Consider the following 26,205-nt stretch of genomic DNA (forward strand, 5'->3'; position numbering starts at 1 on the left):
CAGATTTTGAAGCCTGACGAATATTTTCACTGACTTGAAGGAAGAAAGACACTCCCCTGTATTGGGTTCCGCTGGGTGCCAGGCAATTCGTACCTACTATCTCATTTAATTCTTAAATCCCATGAGAGAGCCATTCGTTCATTTTATTCAGAGGATGAAGCTAAAATGTAAGAGGTTAATTAATTTGCCCAGAGGTCACACCAGCAGTGGGTGACAGAAGCAAGTTTCATCCTGGGTTCATTGGACTTCAGAGTTTCATGCTGCCCCTTAGTCGCATAAGATATAAAGGACACCGGAGCCAATGGTATTAGAAAAAGGTAATGTGTTCCTGCCAGAGGCTTGGACATTTAGGGACACTTGCTGGGGTCTTTGTAGGGCTGAGCAGCATCCAGAGCTGAGGAACAGGCGTCCATTCTGCTTTTCAATTCGTTGACTCTTGGCCGGCTGTCCTGAGCTGTGGCCCTAAGGCTGACCCAGTCCTCAGAGTTGCGACTCCTTTCACTCCTTCCCATTTGCTCCATTTACAGCTAGGCAGTACGCTGTTACGGCAGCTGCCTGCTGTTTGCTCCCGAACTTAATCTACACCATCCAAGGTGCTCATCCATGGAGGAGAAAAAAGAAGTCAGTCTTTAGGCATCTCTGGGCATCTGTTCCTCTTCTTCATCCCACAAGACCAAGTCATCCACAAGCTTTGTTTCTGCCTTTATATTTGAAGAGAGGGAGAAAAGAAAAAGAACTTTTGACTTAACTGAATATAAGGAGTAATAAAAAATCTAAATTCATTATTGCAGATAATCGTCACCTTGTCACAAAACTTTAAGGCATTGTTTTGGAGATATAGCAGTTACTTTCTTCTGGAGAGGGTGTCTCATGTTTCCACACAAATATGTCATTTGTGTATACAGAGGAGCTTAGAAAGTTTTTGTTGAATGAATAAACTCAGAATATCCAAGTTCGTTCTGATATTCCTAGAAGTACGTGCATAGCAATACAGCTTTCTCTCGTGCTCTCTCTCTTTTTTGTTTCACTGTTGGTTTTTATTAACAAGAAATATGTATTCATTATATCTAATGTAGAAAGCCCAGAAAAAATATAGAGAAGAAAAAGAAGATAAAATGTTTGTGACACCGCCAACAGTAACTATCCACTAACTGGCGTGTCCTTCCAGACAGGAATGCATATGTGTGTGCAAATACACGCACGTTTTCTTTTAAATGGAATCAAACACAAGGAGACAGTGCACCTGGAGGCAGTCCCACCAGGATTCAGGTGCCAGCACAGCCCTTTGAAAGCTGTGTATCTTGAGCAAGTTACTACATCCCTTGAAGTCTGACTTGTACAATGAGAATCAATAACTGCTTCACGGGATGTTCGGAAGATTCAATGAACTATAAAGGGTTCTGAACAATGTAGTTGGTCACAGTGAACGCTTGGAGAAATGTGCTCCTTTATGGTTATCACACAGTATTGTATCCAGTTTATTATTACATCTGTTATTAATACGGTTCTTACATATTATTTTTAACCTGCTTTTTCGGTAAGTAACATACTATAAGAACTCTTTCCACATCTGGAAATAAATTTCTAGAGCAGCATTTTTTATGGCGGCGGAGTATTCCATCCTGTGGCTATTGTGAAATTTACACAGCAGTTGGGACTTTCACTTTTTTTTTTTTTTTTTTTTAACTTATGGCTGTGTTGGGTCTTCGTTTCTGTGCGAGGGCTTTCTCTGTTTGAGGCAAGCGTGGGCCACTCTTCATCGCGGTGCGCGGGCCTCTCATTATCACGGCCTCTCTTGTTGCGGAGCACAGGCTCCAGACGCGCAGGCTCGGTAATTGTGGTTCACGGGCCTGGTTGCTCCGTGGCACATGGGATCCTCCCAGACCAGGGCTCGCACCCGTGTCCCCTGCATTGGCAGGCAGATTCTCAACCACTGCGCCACCAGGGAAGCCCCCAAGGGACTTTCACTTTTTTAAAGCTTTCTATTAATAGCTGAGCAGAATTGACATCACAGAAGAGGACTCAACTCATTTTCTCATTAATAACTCTTTTTCCCTTCCTCAGGCAAGGTCTAAAAGTATGGTGTTCACAAATTACTGATCTAAAATGAATGAGCTTCAGGTACCTTGAAGGTGGAAACTGCATCAAACTAGTAACAAACGACATTGTCACCAGATGCCAACTCAGTAGTAGTTTATAACGTCCCTTGTATAAGATGGGTATTTTTTGTTATTCTCTTTTCTGTCAACCCCCAAGGAATATGATGATCAAAACTCTCCACGTGTTTCCTTCCTTGTAGAAATTGCTGGTATGGGGGAAAGAGGAGGGGACACATTGCTCCTTTTTTCTGGCCTCAGATCAGCCCTGCAGCCCCGGTCCCTGGCCTCACGTGCTGTGTCATTTCCCAGGAGAGCTCTCGGCTCCTGTGTGTGCCTCATTTGTCCTTGGGATTGTCACATGGTCTCACTGATCTCGCCTGCATCCCTCAACCCATTCTGACCTTATTTGTGTGTAGGAAGGAAGGGCTGTGTTCATGAAGCCCCCTTTGGAGTCTAATCTTAATGGAGTCTGATTCCATGTGTTTTTGTTGACCTTTAAAAGTTGTTCAAGGGCTGCTTTCGTTGCAGAGACATTATCAGTCTCCACTTTGACATTGTGATTCACTAAACAATCTAATCTCTTTCTAATGACCATGGGCCTGTGAGATGAGCAATGAGGGAGAGGAGGATATGGTGGATGTTTGAGCTCTGAGCTAGGCCTGGGGACACTGCACTGAGTAGACATGGTTTGGGGAACTCTCACACAAGCAGGGGAGATAGATCAGTAAGTTAGGCACACACAGCGAGGCGATAAACAGTAGAGGACATTAGAGGGGAAAGGAGAGGCAAATGCCTCCAGAGGTGATCCAGGAAGGCTTGCAGGAGACGATGCTCAAGCTTTGCCCAGAGAGGCCTTAGTCATGAGAGGAAGGGTGGTCTAGGCAGGGGAGCTGCTGGTGGAAAAGGCAACAGGGCAGGGGGGAGCCCGGCGTGTTTGAAAGTCAGTACAGCTTGAATGGAAGGGAGGGGAGAATGGAGGGGGGTGAGTTTGGAGAGCTGGGCAGAGGCCAAATCTCTGATGTTAGCCTGCCAATGAGGGAGTTTAAACTATATCCTGAAAGTAAGACAGGGGAGGGCATCAAAGGATCTTAAGTTCAGGGAGTTTAGATTGCCCATGGAAACATTCACCTAAGAAACACAGATTCATCAAGAAAAAAAATGGTCTGGGTTTGAATTGGGTCCATACTCCTGACATTTGAGGTAACCTTGCACCCCTGGAAATGTGGAACCTGCACTCCACATAGTCTTTGGATTGGGAGCACGTGACCACCCACGGTTGACTTAGCTAGGTTTTCCTTGACCTTGACCTTGACATCATGGGGTAACTCGTGGGCCTTTCATTGTGTCCCCATAGGAAAGCTCTGCAGAGGACCTCCTCAGGCTAACATCTAAGAGTTTGCCTGATCTGACCAGTTCGGTAGAGGACGTGTCCTCTTGGACCGACAACGAAGACCAGGAGCCGGACGGGGACGAGGACGAAGGAACTGGATCATCTTCCGTCCAGGGAGCAGTAAGTGTGCCTGTGCTTTCCCGGGCTACTCTGCTGGGACGATGTTTTCCCGAGGACATGGGTGCCAGGATCAGAGATAAAAGCTTGAGATAGTATGGTCGAGACCAGGATGGGAGAGGACCAGAGTGCATCTTTTTATTTTTTTGTCAGAATCATCCAGAAAAATCTGTGAGGGTACTACTTTTTATTTAAGAAAAAAAAAAAATTGACACTGGAATTGACACTGGAAATACAAGAGCAATTGGGTATTGAGTTCAGTGCGTATATCAATTTCTAAGAAGTCTAATAATATATACAAGGATTTTATTGCTACTTCTTGATATAGTGTTTGAAAACTATCGTTTGTGAATTTAAACTTAGACTGAGAGATGTCTGGTTGAAAGTGGAATGTTAAAATAACACAGAACCCATTCAGGTGAAGTTGTATAGATGTGTCTCCCAGTTTTCATGAAATCAGGACTTTCCCACGGCTCATAGCGCTTCCTTACCCAGCCTGTGATGCCTCACGCCCTTGTGGGCTGCTCCCCGGCGTGGTCTGGCACAGAGTCAGGAGGGCTTGTGGTTAACTGTGGTTGCATTGCGGCTCTATGGTCTCCTCTTTGTATCCCAGATCTGGTAGATTTGTCATTTTTAGTGTAAAACCTTGTTAGCCACTGTTCCCCATCCAACCAGCCCTGGGGAGAGTGCTTTCTTTCTGCCATTTGGAACCCTTACTCCTTCCCATCAGCACTGAACCTAGTCAGCATGGGTAAGCATTGGGAAATTAGTCTTGCTTTATAATTAGGCCTTAGAACAGGGTTCCCCAAACTCCGGTACTAGTCCGCGACCTGTTAGGAACTCGGGCCGCACAGCAGGAGGTGAGCGGCGGGCAAGGGAGCGAAGCTTCACCTGCCGCTCCCCATCGCTCGCGTTACCGCCTGAACCAACCCACCCCGACCCCGTCCTAGGAAAAATTGTCTTCCACGAAACCAGTCCCTGGTGCCCAAAGGGTTGGGGACCTCTGCCTTAGAAGACAAAAAAGAAAATCACTTTTCCCATTTACATGATATGCTATTTGAATTTAAGGAAGAAAAAGTTACTTTTCCCCTTTCTTTATGATCACGGGAATTCCAGGGCCACTGAGTATGGTGGTGCAGGTTGTGGACTGCACAAAGGTGCCACATCTAAGGGAGCACCATTTACATCGTAAACATCATAGGCTTTTATGTTTATGCGGACAGTTTTCTGGAAGATGGCAGTAAAGAGTTTTGCTCTAAGAAAATCAGTATGTTAAGACAATTTTCCAGTAAAAGAAGGAAAACATCTTGAAGAAGTGGTACTTTTTGTAATTTTCCCAGAGGTCCTGTACAGGCCCATTGTTGATTTCAAACACTGTTCCAACAGCTTTTCCCTCAAAGGAAAGCTTTCTCAGAAGACTAACCTGTAAAGCAGGTCAATCAGAGCTGAATGGATGGGGTTAAAGTAAACAGTTTAAAGACAACTGCGTGATTATTCCCGCCTCTTTGTATTATGACACCATTCAGTAGCCACTTTTTCCTTACTTTTTCCCTTAATTTTACTTTTAGTAAGGATAGAGACCACACTAATGGTCATGACCTCCACTGTCTCCCTGACTGACCTCTGCCCACTTCTTGGGCCTCACCTCACGCCAAGCTCACTGCCCTTCCTGCAGTCCTTCATGATGACCGTACATTTTTCTGCCATAGGACCTTTGCAAATGCTGTTCTGTCTCTCTGGAATCCTCTTTGCCTGACTGACTCCAATTCATTTTTGTTTTTTGGGTTTTTAAAAAATTTTTATTGCAGTATAGTGGATTTACAGTGTTGTGTTAGTTTCTGCTGTGCAGCAAAATGAATCAGCTATACGTATACATATAACCCCTCTTTTTTTGGATTTCCTTCCCATTTAAGTCACTACAGAGTGTTGAGTAGAGTTCCCTGTGCTACACAGTAGGTTCTCATTAGCCATCTATTTTATACATAGTATCAATAGTGTATATATGTCAATCCCAATCTCCCAATTCATCCCACCCCACCCTTCCCCCTTGGTGTCCATACATTTGATCTCTCTGTGTCTCCAATTCATCTTTTGGATCCTTTAGTGTTACTTCCTCAGAGAAACTTCCAGAATATATCCAATCTATATTAAATCTCTTAGCTCTCATACCAAGACCATATGGCTTTCCCCTGAACTGCTTGTTACATTTAGATTTGTGATTATTTGATTAAAATCTGTTTCTCTCGTCCAACTGTGAACTCCATGAGATGTGGGAATGCGATGACTGGCTTGAGTTCCCAGTGAATCCCTAGAACGTAGCCAGTACATCTGGTGCTGAGTTATAAATAACTAAATAAATTTAGAAACAAACAACGGGACAAGCATTCACTGAAAACTAATGAAAAAATGACAACAAAATCTAACTAGGTTTATCCACCATAAACATTACAGTTACAGCCCTGGCTCGTAGCTGACTGTATCATGGCAGCCTCAGAGGGCTGATGGGGCAATATCCACGTTCCCGCCCCTATAGGAATGACCTACAGAGACGCTCCATGGATAAGCCTGGAACAGGCTGAGCGTCATGTGTCTCTTCTCCCGCTATTGTCCACCCGTCCTTTAAGGCCACGATCTTTCTGAGTCTACCCACCCTTCCTCCCTGTGCCCTCCCCTGCCCTCGCCGTTCTCTGTTGGTGCAGCAGTCACCCTCTGTACAGAAGGGGAATGGAGCGTGTGGCAGTTCAGCCAGCAGACCTCCCAACTCCAGCCTGACTCCGCTATTCCCACCTTTCTAACCAGACGTGGCTCTCCAGCCCAGCTCCAGCCCACAACTTCTCCCCTCACGTGCCCACAGTCTGGAGAGCTTGCCCCTGCTGAACAGATCCCCCTGCTTGGCAACTGTGCCCTGCCCAGCTCAGCCAGTGTTCAATGGAGAGCTAAGTAAGCTCAGGATTTAAAGAGAGGAAATCTCTGCAACATACCTGCACCTCCTCTGAGAAAGCCCGGAGCCAGTAATGTGGCACAGTAGTCTGTAGAGAGCTTATAGTCCGCATATATTTTTTAATCTCATAATTCATAATCTCTTGCAAAAAAAAATCCAAGGAATTATTTGTCTAGGAATTTTCTTACACTAAATACTGCTCTAATAAATGGGCCATTACATTTATTAAATGTGTTACATGTTACATGTTTTTATTTAAATTATAATTTAAACTTACTATAGTTTTATAAATTTATCATGTTTTTTATAAATGTATTATAATTTAAATTATAAGTTAAATGAGTTGTTCTGGTTCCGAAAGTAATGTTTCCACTACATAAATGTGTTTTTTGACCCCAAAAAACCCGCAAAAGACAATACAAATCACCCACAATCCTACTGTTCAAAGAGAGCCGTCTTTAACATTTTGCTATGCCTTTCTACTTGACTTTTTTTTCTTAAGCACATATATATTTTTAATTGACCTTATATTAACATACTTGTGAGACTTGCTATGGTCTTAATGATATGATCCTGAACGTTTCCCCATGTCATTAAAGGGTCTTCTGAAACATGATTTGTAACGGCTAATATTTTATAACATGGATATGCCGTAATTTATTTTACTAATTTTCTACCAGAAATTCCATTTACATCAGTCACATGTATACTTAATTTTTAAAATTGTAAAGAATTCTGTACAGAACATGTTTGTCCATGTAGCTCTGTGCACATTTTTCATTTTCTTATTTGCTTAGATATCTTGTAGCAGGAGAAGTGCTTATTTACTAATTTACACTTCCAGCAGTGCCCGGGTCCCATCATCACCGATAACATTATCTTTAAAAAGTTTACCAATTAATCACATATTGTTGTGTATGCTTATTATTGCAATTTTGCCAAAGGAATTTCAGTGCATTCTGTCATCACACACTTTATTTGGGAAATTTTAGGTTGACTTTAAGGAGAAACAAATGACTCTGAGCAATCGTCCCCCACAAGTACACACGTTTCAGGGCCGTACTTCTGGGTTTCTCCGTCACGTCACCCCCAGCTCTCGTACGCAAATCCCAAATCCACTGTTGTTGGTGGAGAAACCAGCACTCATCCTGCTTTGACAGTTAGTTCTGCCTTCTTTGTGCCCCGGACACCACCTCGCCCCACTTCACCTTCCACTGCACCCCCTCACAAAGCATCACGGAAGAGGGGACATCGGGCTTCCTCCCTGGCTCGTCACCCTTGCCTGAACGCCCACCATCTGTCAGCCATTCTCTTGAGCTCTGGTTTCAAGCCAGACGACCCGGGTGTGAGCCAGAGCCCTGCAGAGCCAGGAAGTGGGCACACGACATTTTCCCACCTTCACAATCTGCCCAGGGTCTGCCCTGCTGGGCCTTCCAGAGGTGCTGAACTACTGAGAAAAAGAAATGTTTCAGTTCTACGTTTACAATCCAAGACTCTTTGTTTTATCATTTTTAAACACTATCGAACCACTGAAACGAAAGAAACCTGGTACTGTTTTAATCAGTGAAGTCACAAAGCCTTTTACTTCCCAGATGATAATGATTAAACCTGCAGCCGAGTTCCACTCTGACTTTGACTCTTCTTGCACCTGTAAGTCGTGGACGCTGCAAGCACTTAGGTGGAGCAAAAGTAATACAAACGCTCAGGATCTGCCATGAGCACCCTTGTGAGTTAGCTCTTCATGGCTACAGGAAACAGCCCTGAGGTTTTCCTTTCGAAAAGCTCGGGCCGTGCTTAGAATAGAAGCATGTGGTGAACATCAAGTGTGAGGCGCAGAGGCAAGAAAAAGGGAGCAAGGATGGGACAGGGAGATCCCACAGGCATGTGCATGATTGTCATCCATCTCAGGGGGTCTGGCTTCAGAGGGAGGGCCCTCCCCCTCCCTCCCCCTCCCTCCCCCTCCCTCCCCCTCCCTCCCCCTCCCTCCCCCTCCCCCTCCCCCTCCCTCCCCCTCCCACAGACATCCCCATCTTAAAGACTGCCAGCCTGGTCGCAGAAGTAGCTGAGTCTAGTCCCCTCCCCCATACCGACTGCGGTCCCGATCCGCCCGATTGGCCATTCTTTCTCAAGGCTTTCTTCTCCACTTTGTCTTCTGCTCTGCAGTGACAATTTTTAAGTGAGAATCTGACCATGTCACTTCGTTTGAAGTCCTCCAGTGGGTCTCAATCACAGTGAAGTTACAATCACAACTCCTTAACGTGGAGCCATTGGCTCCAGCCTGCCTGTGCTGCCTTGCCTCTTGTATATGCTCCTGGCAGCCCTAAACACACAGACACAGACACACACACACACACACACACACACAGACACACACACACACACACACACACCATGCATGTGCGCGCACACAGCCCTCCCTCGCGCTCTCCCAAATCTGCTAATCACTGCTCACCTGGCATTTAGCATCTGCTGTTTTCTGTTTATTTGTTGCTACATATCTTTTTGGGAGAAGAAAGAAAATACTTACATTTATAAACTTTTGAAGTCAGGTATACCTCGTTGGACCCCCAGTATCCAATGAAGTACCTTGTATTCAATACATACTCAGTACATATTTCTCAATCATAAATGTATCTGTAGAACAGTGGTTCTCAAAGTTCCCCAGACCAGCAGCGTCAGAATCACCTGGAAATTTGTTAGAAATAAAAATCCTCAGGTCCCACCCCAGACCTGCTAAATCAGAAACTCTGAGGTGGTATCTAAAAAAAATTTTTTAATAAGCCTTCCCGGTGATTTGGACTAAGGCTAACATTTGAGAACTTTAGAGCCCGCCAATAAAATGAGTGGCACATGCATTATTATTAGCTATTGAAAAAAGTGAGTATCCTTTCTCAAGTGTAAATAATTATAGTTCATCTTTTTTTATTTTTAAATTAACTATTGAAGTGTAGTTGATTTACAATGTGTTAATTTCTGCTGTACAGCAAAGTGACTCAGCTATGCATTTTTTTTTCATATTCTTTTCCATTATGGTTTATCACAGGATATTGAATACAGTTCCCTGTGCTATACAGTAGGACCTTGTTGTTTATCTATCCTATATATAATAGTTTGCATCTAGTTCATCTTTTTTTTTTTTCATCTTTTTTTAAATGAGGTTTTTAAGGAAAAAAAATATATCTGGCCTTCTGAGGGAGTGGCTCTTTTTAAATTGAAGAGAGGAAGAAGAGTTTTAATATAACAGGATGTGCAATGGGTGATACCTCTTAAGTGATTAGGAACCTGTCTTTCCCTTTTTATGTATTTAACAAAAACAAAACAAAAATGGAAGTAATGATTGTTGTTGCCAAATCTGCAATTGTCAAAGCTCAGCTGGGAAGATTTTGTTTAGCACATCAATCAGCAGACCTGTATCCGGCTTCCTTTGGCATCAAGGGAATCAGTTCTAACATTTTTGGAATCACCGGTTTGGAAAATCTTGGAGAACATTGGGGTTATTAGGGTTTAAGAAGGAATAAAGGACTTCACCTCTCAAAAGGAGAAAAGAAGAGCCAAACTGGATCTTATGATTCTGTAAGTCTGATGTTGGTGTTTGATTCTTCGTTTGTTGATGGCTTAACCCTGAGGTGTGAGAACCTGAATCACAGTCTTTTGGAAAAGTCAGCATCCTGGGGGTAGATGTTCGTCTATATGCGGAGAGAAAGGAGAGGCTCTCCTGTGTTTTATTTTTTTGTTCTTTTTTTTTTTCTAATTTTTGGCCATGGTATTCTATTTATTTATTTATTTATTTATTTTTGGCTGTGTTGGATCTTCGTTTCTGTGCAGGGGCTTTCTCTAGTTGTGGCAAGCGGGGGCCACTCTTCATCGCGGTGCGCGGGTCTCTCACTATCGTGGTCTCTCTTGTTGCGGAGCACAGGCTCCAGACGCGCAGGCTCAGTAGTTGTGGCTCACGGGCCTAGTTGCTCCGCAACTAGTGGGATCTAGTGGGATCTTCCCAGACCAGGGCTCGAACCCGTGTCCTCTGCATTAGCAGGCAGATTCTCAACCACTGCGCCACCAGGGAAGCCCCTCTCTTGTGTTTTATTTGGATTGAATACGTGATAAAGTGTTGGCTCTTAAGTGCTTCCGAAAGAGCCTGGGCCCTGAGGGCTTGCAGTGCAGTGTCTGAGGGTGCCATTGCTGGTGAAGTCAGAGTGTGGGATTGTCTGTTGTCTGGGGCCTGAGCTAGATTTTTCTGGTGAATCGAACTTAGAGGCTAATGCAAGGAACAGAGAACACCAAGAGTGTAAACTTGCGATTAGTGTTAAAACAGGAAGGTCCTAGTGTCTGACTGAAAAATCAGGTCTTCACAGAGTAAAACTATTAATGCAGAGAGACACTGGCTCAGGACTCCCCGAGCTTTTTGTAAGGGGAGCAGATGTTCTTTACTAAAGCCTCGAGGGGAGGGTGTTAGGACAGGCTGCTCATATGGGCACAGGTGGCTCTGCTGCTGCGTCTCAGGGTCCCTCTGAGCACAGGGCGGGGGCAGCCACTGCTTAGAGACGTCCTCCATCTGCTCCTGGGTCAGGAACAGTCCTTCCTTCTCCCTGGGCTTCCACTTTCTACTTATCTAACTTTAGGACTCACCTCCTCCAGGAAGTCTTCCTGGACACGCATATCCTTCATGCCTGTAATACATACTGTATTTTCCTTCATGACCCTTAACACAGACTGTAAAGACATATTTATACATATAACTGCTTGCTTAATGTCATCCTCCCCATGAGGAGAGGATCCATGGGGACAGGGCTCCTGTCAGGTCTGCTCACAGTCGGCTCTCAATATGTATTATGGATGGATGGTTGGACAGGTGGGCAGAAAGGTGGACGGTTGATGTTCCCTCTCTCATTCCTTAATGTTCCTGCGTGCCCCTCATCATAAGGCTTAGTTACCTTCCATTGACTTGCCCGTCTTGCCCAGCACACCACGAATTTTAAATAGGCATGGCACATAGTAGGCATTTATTGTTTGTATCTGCCTCTCCCTTTTGGGAGTTTCCATCTGGTATACAAATATCAGTGTATACAAGATCATTTTTCCAAGCATTCCAAGTATAGCACTGGGAGAACAGTGTCCCTTTCCTTAAAATAGGACATTAGTGGAACCACCTCATTAACAAATGAGTAGATTTCTTATTTTCTGTTTGGTTAAGCTTCCAGAGCTGCTAGCAGCTAGAAAGGGAATTTAGAAAAGGGAACTTTTAACAAATCAACCACAACAAAGGATTGACTATCCCCAGGGAGCTGGTGAAGTAGTAGGTGGAATGTCAGTGAAAAGACTAGCCAAGAAGGCCCCAGGGAGGACAGCATGGAACCTCGAGTCTCAAGATGCAGGTTCTGGTACATAGTCATATACAGTGTCAGAGCCACCAGGAACCTTGGGTGGTTCGCTGCTCCATACTTGCTGTTTTATAGGCTGGAAATCCTCGGTGAGAGAGAAGATCGCTGAGCTCTGCTGAGAGCAAACTTGTTCCCCTGGACAAGTCATGTTATAGCCAAGGCAGCAACGAGGGAAAAGCAAAAGGGCCTGGAAGGAAAAGGTGAACACATTTCAAACACGTGAGGGCAAGAGCTGTGTGTAGCAGACGCGTGAATGTACGCAGGTAGCTCCATGCTCTCGTGTATGTTAAAACGCACAGGGAGGGTGCGGTTTAGGCGGATCGTCCGATCCCCAGGTTCCACGCCGGGAAGCCTATTTGGCAGATCTGAGTGGGGTCTAGTTTCAGAAGCTTCCCAGGTGATTCTGATGCTCACCCAGATTTTAAAAAGCAAACCTTTGAAAGATGGTGGCCACTGTAGAAAGCAGCCCATTCGACCACACACCTTTGTTAGCCATATGGCAACTTCCAGACGTGACCCAGAGTGGCAGGGCTCCTAAGAGTCTCCTGGCTGGGAGCTGGATGAAGCCCAGGGACCAATCTGCGCATGGCTTTGAGATAAGAGGAGCTTCTAGGCCCCCAACTGCCTTCCTCCTTCCTGCAGTCTGGGGCACGGGGAGGGAAGCTATGGTGGTTGTGCTGCTTGTGGGAAACTTGGAAGCAGAGACCCCCGAGCCCGTTCTGCATCCTTTGTGAACACAGACTTGCTTGCACACTTTGGCTCTCATTGCCTTCGCAGACATCAGTTCCTGGTATATAGACTGGTGTGGTTATTGCAGAAGCTGTATTATTGCCACCACCAACCCAAAGCAGGCAGGAACTCGTACTGATCCGTAATTCCCCCGGGTTGTATATTCCTCTCTCCACTGTCCCAAGCTGTGAACTACCCTCTCCTTCCCCTCAGCATCTTAGACTTCCCCAAGTAGACCCCAGTGCATTTAGATGTTCCTTAAGCAACTCTTTAGGTAACTCAGGCCACGTCAGAGAGGCTGCGTGAAGCTCATGGCGGTACGTGGAACTGCCAGAGCGAGATAAGACAGACAAGTCTGCAGGGATCGTTAGTCTAAGAAAATAAGATTTAAATTCGGGGGTGGTTTTTTGTTTGATTTGGTTTCATACTTAAGGAGATGAAGTGATTATTTAAATAGGTGGGGGAAAATAAGGTAAGAATAATTATTTGGTCTGGATGCATTGCCCAGAAAACTGCTGAAGTTTGAATGAAGCTTATTCCCCTGGCACATTTTCTGGGGCCTGTTCCAACTCGTTACCTGGCTTTGTGCTGCATTTTCATCCGAGCAGTTTGCAGTTCTCAAGGAAGTAAACAGCTCAAGTGATTTGCATAGGAAAGCAAATATTGTAATCTACAGCCTCACAGCGAGGTGGTCTCCAAAGTAGGGTGGGCACACCCCAGGGCAGGGTTGGGGCGGAGTCAGATAGTCCCTTGCAGTGTGGGCAGAAAGTATTAGAACTGGTATAGATTTTCATCTCATTTTAGATTGTTTTGTGTTTTATGGTGTATGTGTACATTAGTACAGTAGCATAGAGTTATACACCATGAATCTGTGTTGGGAGTGCCTGATGGCTGCCCGATCTATAAAGGTTGACATCACAGCGTGGAGCCGTAGGAAATACAGTTTAAAGAAATCCCCTTAGTATGCAGTCAACTTTATTATCATTTTTGGATTTGAAAAATTCCTTCACATTTCAGTGGAAATAAAATATGGACTACGAGGGCACGTAATAAAGTTTCTTTGCCTCCACATTAACTTCTTTGATGAAACTGACACCATAGTGGTCATGAAGTGACTTTATCACTTCAGGTAAGTTGGTTCCAGTCTTTGGGTATTCCATTACAGTATTACAAGATGCCTTTTAGCCCTGCCCCTTGTTATGAATTTTCCTCTTATAAATATCATCCTTATTAATTTAGTTGTATATGTCCACTGGGAGTTGAAGTCTATGGTCTGCCCATCGAAATGTAAAGTAGAATATATTAAGATTGAAGGAAGGTGGCAGTGCAGAAATGGAACTGAAATAGACAAAATGATGGCAATTACCCAGGGGAAAAATCAGGATTCTGGGACTCATTTGTGCAGCATGTATCTTAGGTAATATATCTTATTCATTTATGAGCTTTGCTAAGCCTTTAAGGTAACAGAAATCCTTGAGATGTATGTGTCTTTGGAGACTTTACATGGAGATGGTGCTGATACACAGAGTCTCACTCTCTTAAGAGAAACAGGATATCTCCACTTAGTTTCAATTCCAGTTATTGTGCTGGGGTTTTGTTTTGTTTTTTAGGAAAATCACTTTGACAGTGCATAGGTGAATTAGACAAATAGGCAATGTATGCTAGAAAAAAGCACACCTGACTTGAAGACTTCATGAGAAGTGGAAGATTTGAAGGGGTTTTGGTTTGTTTTTTTTTTGTTTTTTGTTTTTTGTTTTTCACCACATTGTATGCAACATGGTAGTATAGAGCCTGGAAATAAAAACACAGCAAAATATGAGAGATCAGAAGTTCCCTTCTGGAATCCAGGGCAGGAATTTCTCAAAGAAGTAGAGCTATTTAAAATGAATAGAATTCTCCTCACCCACCCCCTATTGTAACTGTGTTTGCTTGCCTAGCTTTTTGTTTGCTTGCTTTTGCTTGCCTAGCTTTTTACATAAGTACTGATTTAGCTCAGTGAATGATGTTTGCAGAAAAAATAAATCCATGCCTCTCCCTTCTGGTTCTTCCTCTTCTTAACTTCTTAACTTCTTAACTTGGGATATCCTTCCTTCTATTCCTGACTCTCGAAATTCTGAAGCCCCTCATTCCTCAGAGACTTTTCTAATCCCTCCGGCTTTCTGTCATCTCTGCTTTCTCTCATTGCCAATTCCATTTGTCTGTTTCTCACATTTTAGAACCTAGAGTCTGTCATACAGAGTGAAGTAAGTCAGAAAGAGAAAAACAAATACCGTATGCTAACGCATATATATAGAATCTGGAAAAATGGTACTGATGGACCTACTGGCAGAGCAGGAATAAAGAAGCAGACGTAGAGAAGGGACTTGAGGACACGGGAGGCTGGGAGGTAGTGAAAGAGTAGCACTGACATATATACACTACCAAATGTAAAATAGCTAATGGGAAGCTGCTGCATGGCACAGGGAGATCAGCTTGGTGCTTTGTGACCACCTAGAGGGATGGCATAGGGATGGTGGGAGGGAGGCCTAAGAGGGAGGGGATATGGGGATACACGTATACATATAGCTGATTCACGTTGTTGTACAGCAGAAGCTAACACAACATTATAAAGCAATTATACTCCAGTAAAGATGTGTAAAAAAAAAAACCTTAAAAATCAGAAAGACGCCTCCTGATTTAAAAAGGAGTAGATGTTTTCAAAAATTTGTTGGTAAAGCTGATATTCAAATTTATTTCCCCTAGAAACAAACATATTTACTTAATAAATATTTGTGGAATTATCTTTTAAGCTAGTGGTGGCAAATAGGTAGCCTGCATGGCACCACACACCCCCTCTTCAGCTCCCAAAGCGGACATCTCTAATTCTTCCTAACAGTCATCCCACTGACACCAGACACAATCTCAGAAGCTGATAATGTGGCCTTGCAGGTGTCCACAACCAAGTCGTAGTACCAGCCGACACTGGACTGTAGCCAGCTTTGACATAGCCATCTATAGGAGCCATATGCTATGTTGACCTAGAGGAGGGATGTCTCATTCCATCCAGGGATCAGGGAGGGCTCAGTAGATGGGGTGATGTTTGACTATTCCATAGGATTTCCACAGGAACACCCACAGGAGTGGGTGACACCCTGGAGTGGAAAAATAACACGTACAGTGGTCCACAAGTAGGAAATTTTAAGGCTTGTTCAAGGATCAACAAATAGTCAATGAAGTGCAAATGTCCAGCCCATGCTTTTAGTTCCACACTAAAAAAACTATGACTTATTTTACAAGCTATATACTCATTGATGATTTTAAAGTTGAGTTACAGGGTCAGAGTTTTTGGTTTAAGGTTCCTCAAGCAGTGAGGTAGAGGAAGAGCTGGGCTGAAGAGAGGCAGATGGAGGTGGAGGTGTTTGCTATAGCTCCACGGAGAAGTCAGCAGAGCCTGGACTGAAGGAGAGGGGCCCAGAGGGTGGAAAGGCAGGAAGCAGTCTGACACGTCAATGGAGGAAGGGAGCAGGGCCAGCCGGCTGCCTGGAGAGCTGGCTTCTGCAAGCAGGGCTCCTTGGTTACCACCAAGGAGTAAGTTTCCTGCTCCCCCAACCCCCGTTTTTTTCTGAAGGCAGGACTGATCCTAAAGCAGTATTTTGAGTGGGACTTTGTTTACCTTTGAACCCTCCAGCCTCTTGTCATCTGCTCCTCCTTACTTGTTGGACGCTCTCTCCCCAGGTTTCCTGGAGCCCGGTATCCTCATACTGTTCTAAACCCCCCACTGAGGCAACCATTCTCTCCCTTCTCCCCTAAGAGGTTGCATCCTCCCCAGAAACCTCTCCTTTCTTCTTCTCCAAGCCATTTTCTCCCCTTTTCCCACCACCACCACCACCAACAACAACAACAAAGACCAAAAAACACACAAAACCCTTTCCATCTCTTCTAAGCAGTAAGTATGTTTGTTAACAAAGCAATGTGATTAAACCAGGGCAAATGGTGGCCAATAACCCTATGACACTTAGCAGAGTATGTGCATTTTTTTCCCATTAATTTATTTATTTTTGGCTGCACTGGGTCTTCGCTGCTGCGCACGGGCTTTCTCTAGTTGTGGTGAGCGGAGGCTACTCTTCGTTGCGGTGCGCGGGCTTCTCATTGCGGTGGCTTCTCTTGTTACGGAGCACGGGCTCTAGGTGCACGGCTAGTACTTGTAGCACGCAGGCTCAGTAGTTGTGGCTTGCGGGCTCTAGAGCGCAGGCTCAGTAGTTGTGGTGCACGGGCTTAGTTGCTCTGCAACATGTGGGATCTTCCTGGACCAGGGATCGAACCCATGTCCCCTGCATTGGCAGGCGGATTCTTAGCCACTGCGCCACCAGGGAAGCCTTCAGATGAGTTTCTTATCAGGATCATTTTTAAATGAAACCTAAAGATGAAATCACAAAAGCCTGGATGACACAGATGTTTTTAGAGGAAATACTGTGGTAGAACAGTAAGCCTTGTCTCCGGTAGTAGCTTCCTTAAAATGTCTCTACTTGTCAGTACTTTCCCTTCAACTCATAAAGTTATGTTTCTTAAAATTCTTCAGCTTGTTCCCAATGATTTTGGATAGGGATGGAGGTGGGGCGATGGATAGAGCTAGGGTATGAGTTATTCCTGTAGATGAGAGGTCGGCAGTTGTAAAAGCCAGATCATAAATATTTCAGGCTTTGCTGGCCAAACAGTCTCCGTTGCAACCATTTACCTCTGCCTTTGCAGTGCAAAAGCAGTCATAGGCAATAAGCAAACTGATAGGCATGACCGTTCCAGTAAAACTTTACAGCGACAGGTATGGGGCCAGATCTGGCCCACAGGCGGCAGTTTTCCGACCCCTGCTGTGCGAGATCATGTATGAGCCTGGGACCACCTCCCCTATTACTACTTCCCCTGTGGGCTCCACAGCACACATCTCAGCTTTCCAGTCCAATTCTTCAAGAAGTACATGCCCTTAGAAACGTACACCAGCAAATCAGCGTGAACTCAACGCCACTCTTGGAAAATAAAGAACTCAGAGTACAGCTTGTGTTGAGCTGGAAGAGGCAGCAGATGGCCTTAGGGTACTGCCTGGAACTTAGCAGCAAACCAAAACTTCACCACGATGTCCTCAACATGACCACCAGTTACTGTTTATCTAAAATCTGCCTAAATGGCATGTCCAGTTAAAACAGTCTTTTTCTATTGCAATAAGCCTTAGTATCATGTAAAACTTCCTTAAAATGTTTGCATAGAAAAAAGGTGCTGGAAAAATCTGACCTGTTTACCATTATTGCTGAATTGGATTTGACTCAGCGGCTGTATTAGGGCACCTCAGATAGTTCATCTCTTATTTTCTTTCCTGCCAATCTTCCTGTTTACTTCTTAGGTCTTTTGCATGCCTTTCTTTTTTTTTTTTTTGATAGCGCTCCCACGTCTACATTTTGTGTGTCTTGCGGTTTTCCTACATATGTACACACAACTTCGATTTTATCATTCTAGAATTTAGGACTAAGCATACCACAGGCCTGCTGCTCCCAGAGATGTGTCCAAGGCGAGCAGACAGCCAGCTCCTGCTGAGAAATGACCCAAGGGTCTGCCTTCACTAGCCAGCCCACAAACCCAAAGAAGAACTCCAAACCCCAGTCTGCTCACTAGGTCATGGGAACATGGCGAGAGTGAGAGCTCCCTGCTTTGTAGAGAATGTCTGGACTTGCCTTGCCCAATTTGAAATTGATACCAAGGAGGGACATACGCAGATTCTCCTTCTTGCCTCTGCGTCTCCTGTTATTTTTGATGAACTGAGAGTCCCTTGAGGATACTGTCCTCTCCTTGGGAGGGTGACTCATACAAACGCACCACAGGAGGGGCAGATGTGGGCCAATGACTGATTACATTTCTGTACCCTTAAAGGTGATTTCTTTGCCTCACCTTTCTGAAGGACCAAGGGATCTACTTAATTTGTATGCATAAAAATCATCCAAGTAATCACCAACAAAGTGTATTAAGCCTGTTCACATTGTTTGGGGATGATAAATGGGAGAAAACGGGAAATGGGCTCAGATAGAACAAGGACAGTATTATTTCATTTGCGAAGCCACAGCCTGAGCACCTCAGTTGACATCAGCTGCTGCTTCTCCCCCAGCTGCATCTGACGCTCTGCGTGGACCAGAGCATGCTGCAGGGGGGAGGGGGGGCAGTTTTACTTTTCAGTTTTACTGTTTTCTTCTTCAGTCCTGAGTTAGTCTCTTTGTTGGAAAGCAGTGAGTCTAGCGTAGCAGGAGATTTGTGTTTTAATTTCTGCAGTCAACTCACAGGCTTCTTGCTACTTTAGGCTGATTTATTGTTGTTCCCATTCCCTTTTTCTGAATGATTATTCATTCCCAGCGCTGGCCTCTGATGGCCATCTGGTTCTCCTTTGGTCACTCGAACATCTGCCCCAGAGATTTGGAAAATGAGCTTCCTCTGGAAGCCTAAAAATAAGCTTAGTGTGACTGAAGCATGATAGAGAAATCACCACCCTCCCCTGTCCTGTAGATACTGACCAGGGGAATGAGCCCACACGGCTTCCTAGGGATTTGGAGCTTGGATGTCTTCTGTCACATCTGCAGATTTTTTTTTTTTTTCAAGTGTTGGGAACCGTAAAAACATGGCATGAGCTGGGTGCAACCAGTCCTCCTGCAGTTTTCCTTGGGATCAGATGTGCTTGCTCAATGGAAATAGTTGGAGATAAAAGCCATACTTTGCATGGTTTGTTTGTAAGGCTTCAAGAGTTAGCTGAGAAAGACAGATGATGCTTATGAGTTAAGCATTATATTAGTCACAGTGTGTTCAAGGAGATCTCATAAATGCTTTGGACAGCAGTTACAGGACGTTTCTAAGTACTAGAGTTTTAGTTTGGACCCAGGGGGCCTGTCTTATGGGGAATGATGGTTTGCTCCCTGCCTCCAGAGGACTAAAATTTGCCAGAAGCTAAAACTCAATCCCTATGCCGTTTCTCATCCAAAATGATTTCTAGCCACATTGTCCAGTGCAGCTTTTCAGAGGTTCTGCAATGAGATAAAATGTCAACATAATAATGATATTCAAACAATTAAAATACCAACAAATTCAAATCCCTTTGCAAGTCATAATCCAAAGATGTTAAAATCTAGAACAATTAACATCCAAACTTAAATTTCCTTACCCTTTGAGTTAAAAACCAAAGTACTTAATGGCCTCCTTTGATCATTCCGATTTCTTGTTTTGTTCCGTCTTAGAAAAATGAGGTACTTGATGCTGGGTGCTGGGGAGAGATGGTTCTGTTCACCATCTGCAGACTGGGCTGTTTTCTACTGTAACAAATATGGCTGTTTCAGCTCCAAGAAAGTTGAATTTGTTCAACAGCATGTCTCTTGTGTGCTTTACTTTTTAGTGAAATGTAAATGAACAAAGAGTAAATGGACCCATAATAGTCTCAAGTCGTTGGCGCCACACCCTTGACATGTAAAAAAAAGGAACAAATTCCTAGCCCCTGGACAGTTGTCCCAGGCAAAATTTTGTTCCCAGGATCTTATTTAATTTTGCCAAAGACCCCGTCAAGAACTGAAAGAAGTCTGAGGTTTTTACACTACAGTTTCATGGTTGCTGGTAGAAGACATGAGATTCCTGGGTCAGAGACAAATGACTTTATTACTCATGGCACAGCAAGTAACTTTTGGCTTCCTCTAATCCCAGTTTAGGATTCAGTCCCAGTTTAGAGCTTCCTGTTTGCATAATTCCCACTTCCCCCGCCTATGGAAGTGAAGCAGAGGGGCTCAGATAGATGCATACACAGTGGATTTGCTTCACAGCTGGGAACCCTGAACGTAGGCAACCTGAATCTTTTATGATGGGCTAGAAGCAAACTTGATGGCCCTTTGCTCCAGAAAGAGACATGATTATACTGGACAGTGAACAAACCAGGCCCTTCCTTCTGAGACACTGTCTCTAACCTTCCAGGCTGTTCATCCAACATCCTTGAAAAGATAGATAATCCAGAGTAGAAACAGCCTATGCCCCTGTTCACAAGCCACACAGAAATGGGGGAGACCCATGGAGAATGGTCTGCCAAGGCTATAGCACAGACTCAGTAATAGCAAGTAAAAGAGGGTTGATGGTAAAAAATATTCTTGGCTTTTCTTAAAAAGATGCCAGTCAGCCTATAGCAGTTGTTTGGAGTCTGTGACCATGAATTTAAACCCAGTGGCAAGAATCTACCTCCCAGTCTGGGTGGAGGAAAATCAACCTGGTCCTACTTAAAGTGCTTTTCATTTCTATTCAAAAGCTTCTTGATTTGCATCTACACTTTGAGATGAAAGCGTAGGCCTCCCTGATGTACTGCGTTGGGTGTGGACTGAACCTCTGCCAGAGGTTCCACTTCTCAAGAGCAGACATTTTCAGTCCTGGGCCTCCTTTTCCATCTCCACTGCCTCTTGGCATAGACGTGCTTAGCCTGGAGGAAGCTGCATCTCTCCTCCCCAGTTTACTCATCTGGAAAAACACCCTCTGCAGATTCATGAACCAAACCTGCTGTCGAGGATTCTGAAGCTTCTGTCCTAATGAGCTGGTGAAGGCTAATACCTCTGCCACCTGCTCCATGAGATTTGTTTTTCCTCAGGTTTTGAATATTCCAGGGGTCGAGTAGCGCTGCTTTCTGCTAGGTTTTGGGTGGGGGGGGGGCAGTAATTGGATCCGCCTCTAGTGGTTCACATCTGCCTCCTTTGAGAAAGACTCACTTACGTTTCTGCTTAACCTTTCTTCTTTCTGTGAAAGACTCCTTTCTTCTTTCATGGCCCTGCTTGCTGAATCAGCGTGCCATTTTTACTTCTCCTTTGCTTTCTGACTCAGATTTTTTTTTTCTAAAATACTCTTCTAGATTCTGTTGTGTAAAAAAAAAAAGAACAAAAAGAAAAGAGATAGATTCTGTTGCGTGGGGCCCATCATTGTGAAAGAGATAGAATCAGTGAGGCTTCTGTTTTCTAAAGTATCTATTGTTCTAGTGCATCTTGACCACCACCACCTCTGAGTTGGCTAATTCCACCCAGGAAATATTCTCCCATCAGACCAACGTCAAGTTCTGGCTTACTACCATCCTGCCGGGCTCCCCTTTGGGATGCCTGTTTGCTTCTTTTTTTTTTTTTTTAAACATCTTTATTGGAGTATAATTGCTTTACAATGGTGTGTTAGCTTCTGCTTTATAACAAAGTGAATCAGTTATACATATACAATATATTCCCATTTCTCTTCCCTCTGTTTGCTTCTTTATAGTCCTAATTTCATTTATCTCCCAGGCCACTGTTGTTGGGGGGGGCGGGGAAATCTTTGTCCCTTTAAAATTTACCCAGAAATGTTTTTCCTCTTCCTGGTCTTCCTCACCCCTCACCTTTCAATCTGTCCAGACGTTCAGACCCCTCTTGGCACAGCCGTTCCAAGTCCTCTTGCTCAAGCTCTTCATCTGCAGTTTATAAATCACATCTCTCGGGCTTTCCTGGTGGCGCAGTGGTTGAGAATCTGCCTGCTGATGCAGGGGACATGGGTTCGAGCCCTGGTTTGGGAAGATCCCACATGCCACGGAGCAACTAGGCCCGTGAGCCACAACTACTGAGCTTGCGCGTCTGGAGCCTCTGCTCCGCAACAAGAGAGGCCGCGACAGTGAGAGGCCCACGCACCGCGATGAAGAGTGGCCCCCACTTGCCGCAACTGGAGAAAGCCCTCGCACAGAAACGAAGACCCAACACAGCCAAAAATAAATAAATAAATAAATAAAAATAAATAAATAATATTAAAAAATATATATATATAAATCACATCTCTCATTGTTTTCTGGGCCTGGGATCCCCATGGGGGAGTCATTGCATTGTGTTCTCTGTGGTTTTGCCTCTCTTCCTCAGTTGGATTTCCTTAGATCCCAGTCACCCCCTCTAAACTAGGAATAACCAGTGTCTCCCACTTTTGTGATGCCCATTTTCAGAGTAGTAGTCAGGAGCTGGCACATCTCTTTTCCTTATACACCGTGCTGCCCTTGACCTCACAATCTCCTCTCCCCTTATGTCTGTCCGGTCTGTCATCTAAGATCTCAAAGATGAGATCTTTTCTTCTAAAGACTTAGCGCTCTTCCTGCAGCTAACATCGTGTTCATCATGTTCTCTTTATTTTTTTCTCTTCCATTGCTCCTATTCTGATGGTAAGACCAGAGTGTGTTCTCAAATCCTCCTCGGTGTCCTGTGCAAACCTGATTTTTAAAAACTAAGTGTTCCAGGCACGTGCCTTTAAAACTGCCTTCTCAGCTGTTAGGTTTGCAGTAATTTTGGGGAGTTTTCTTCTCATCTTGAATCCAGGAAGGTGGCATATTCTCTTTGGGTGCCCATTTGTTTTGTTTTATTCATTAATTAAATCTGCTACCTTTCTGTAGGTATGAAGTTGAAATGTATATCTCTGCAGTCGAGTGGTATAGTCATAGTCAATGTAATCATCAAAGCTAGAGGCATCCTGAGATCTAGTGGGGAGAAAGCTTGCGGGCTGTTTTTTTTTTCTATTTCAACTAAACCTTCACTATACCCCTATGATACACACATTAGGTACTCTACTAGTACCCTCAAGCACATTCTTATTTAATCCTCATAATAACCCTATAAGATAATTACAAGGGAATTTTAACCCTTTAAAAATAAATAGTATCATTGCTACTTTACAAAATCAAAGAACTGCCTCTGACATCAATGCTCTGTTAATATATTATGGGTACAACACATGTCACAACCTATGGTACACGTAAACTTCATTATACTTTTTTTTTTAACATCTTTATTGGAGTATAATTGCTTTACAATGGTGTGTTAGTTTCTGCTGTATAACAAAGTGAATCAGCTATACATATACATATATCCCCATATCCCCTCCCTCTTGTGTCTCCCTCCCACCCTCCCTATCCCACCCCTCTAGGTGGTCACAAAGCACCGAGCTGATCTCCCTGTGCTATGCGGCTGCTTCCCACTAGCTATCTGTTTTACATTTGGTAGTGTGTATATGTCCATGCCACTCTCTCACTTCATCCCAGCTTACCCTTACCCCTCCCCGTGTCCTAAAGTCCATTCTCTATGTCTGCATCTTTATTCCTGTCCTGCCCCTAGGTTCTTCAGAACCTTTTTTTTTTTTTTTGGATTCCATATATATGTCTTAGCATATGGTATTTGTTTTTCTCTTTCTGACTTACTTCACTCTGTATGACAGTCTCCAGGTCCATCCACCTTACTATAAATAATTCAATTTCATTTCTTTTCATGGCTGGGTAATATTCCATTGTATATATGTGCCACATCTTCTTTATCCATTCATCTGTCGATGGACACTTAGGTTGCTTCCATGTCCTGGCTATTGTAAATAGAGCTGCAGTGAACATTGTGGTACATGACTCTTTTTGAATTACGGTTTTCTCAGGGTATATGCCCAGTAGTGGGATTGCTGGGTCGTATGGTAGTTCTATTTTTAGGTTTTTAAGGAACCTCCATACTGTTCTCCATAGTGGCTGTATCAATTTACATTCCCACCAACAGTGCAAGAGGGTTCCCTTTTCTCCACACCCTCTCCAGCATTTATTGTTTGTAGATTTTTTGATGATGGCCATTCTGACCGGTGTGAGGTGATCCCTCATTGCAGTTTTGATTTGTATTTCTCTAAGGATTAGTGATGTTGAGCATCCTTTCATGTGTTTGTTGGCAATCTGTATATCTTCTTTGGAGAAATGTCTGTTTAGGTTTTCTGCCCATTTTTGGATTGGGTTGTTTGTTTTTTTGATATTGAGCTGCATGAGCTGCTTGCAAATTTTGGAGATTAATCCTTTGTCAGTTGCTTCATTTGCAAATACTTTCTCCCATTCTGAGGGTTGTCTTTTCATCTTGTTTATGGTTTCCTTTGCTGTGCAAAAGATTTTAAGTTTCATTAGGTCCCATATGTTTATTTTTGTTTTTATTTCCATTTCTTTAGGAGGTGGGTCAAAAAGGGTCTTGCTGTGATTTATGTCATAGAGTGTTCTGCCTATGCTTTCCTCTAAGAGTTTTATAGTGTCTGGCCTTACATTTAGGTCTTTAATCCATTTTGAGTTTATTTTTGTGTATGGTGTTAGGGAGTGTTGTAATTTCATTCTTTTACATGTAGCTGTCCCAGCACCACTTATTGAAGAGGCTGTCTTTTCTCCATCATATATTCTTGCCTCCTTTATCAAAGATAAGGTGACCATATGTGCGTGGGTTTATCTCTGGGCTTTCCGTCCTGTTCCATTGCTCTATGTTTCTGTTTTTGTGCTGTTATACTTTATATACACTTCCTGTGCTTGTAGTTCATACAGAGAGTGGGACGGAGGTTTCTTTCTACAATTGCTAATTAAAATACCTTTATTCTGAATAGAGAGCAGCCTATGATAACAACTCTCCCGTATTCTTTGGCTGATGGGCTACTTTGGTGTAGCTGGGAGCCTCCATTCTCCATCTCTGGAGTAAGGCTGGGAGAGCAGGGAGGAGTGGGGAGATTCCAGCTCAGTCCTGCAGCTCCTTTGGAGGCTGGTTCTGTTTGGAGCAGGGCAGTGGTGAATTACAGAGGCCCATACTCTATTCCACTTGCATAGCCTGGGCTTTTATGAATTCTCTAAAGTTTGTCTAGGTCATTCCTGACTCCTGGGGATCTCCCTCAAAATCATATCCACTCTTACCTGTGTCATCACTTCCAACTCTTTGGGCCATTTCTTACACCACTGCTTCAGCCTTACCTTCATTCCCACTTCCAGAGCTCCTCTGTCTCCTGGGCCTTTGTGGGAGGTTTGTGTGCAAATTGAGTTGCTTTGGGGTTTTGTCCAACTCCCGTTTAGGATTCAGCTTTCCCAAGTGAGATCTGTGACCTCACATTTGCTTACTGGTTTCCAGAATTTTGTTGCTCTTGTCTTCTATTCTCTTTGTGGGATTATGTCTTTCATTTAAAAAAGAAATCTCTTCCCCGTAATTTTACTGTGGTTTCAAGAGGGGAATCTGCCATCTTTAATCAGAAGACTGTATCATTTAATTCTTAATTCAAGCCCTATTTTTCAAATGACAACATTAGAGCTCAAAGAGGTTGACAAACATGCCTAAATTGCTACTAAATGGTGCAACCAGGATTAATGCCCAGGATTCTCAACCACACTCCCCTACCACCTTGCTATAAAACCAGAAGCTAGAGATTCTTCTTCACTGAGAGAGAATCTCATAGGTTATAGGTGTGGGAAACTGTACGAATAGAGAGGCTGTAAACCTGGAAATTGACAAATTATATTAGATTCCATTAATATAATGGCATTGTTATATGACACATGAATTGGACATTGCTGATGAATAATAGATTATATCAACTGTTTCTCTGAACCAAAGGCCTTCCAGGAGAACTTTCTGCACATTTCATTTTAGAACAACTAAAATGACATCATTTCCAGAACAGTTTGATTTGTTCTTCATGTCTGAAAAAAAAAAAAAAAGTACAGCAAAGGGTCTTTCTTACAGTGTGGACATTTTCAGACAATAGTCA

The 26,205-nt window shown here is 43.8% G+C and overlaps 1 protein-coding gene across 15 annotated transcripts in view; it reads left to right on the top strand.

The window, feature by feature from the left end:
- The window catches only part of PDZD2 (PDZ domain containing 2), a 387,522-nt gene that overhangs the window by 304,495 nt on the left and 56,822 nt on the right, over positions 1–26,205 (top strand). For all 15 annotated transcript variants that reach the window (XM_082382135.1, XM_082382125.1, XM_082382136.1 and 12 more), the window contains one exon: positions 3,454–3,609. In XM_082382135.1, the coding sequence (XP_082238261.1) occupies positions 3,454–3,609 (156 nt within the window). The remainder of the gene's footprint in view (positions 1–3,453; positions 3,610–26,205) is intronic.

The sequence above is a fragment of the Balaenoptera borealis genome (genome assembly GCF_965194805.1).
Source record: "Balaenoptera borealis genome assembly, chromosome: 2".
Classification (NCBI taxonomy): domain Eukaryota; kingdom Metazoa; phylum Chordata; class Mammalia; order Artiodactyla; family Balaenopteridae; genus Balaenoptera; species Balaenoptera borealis.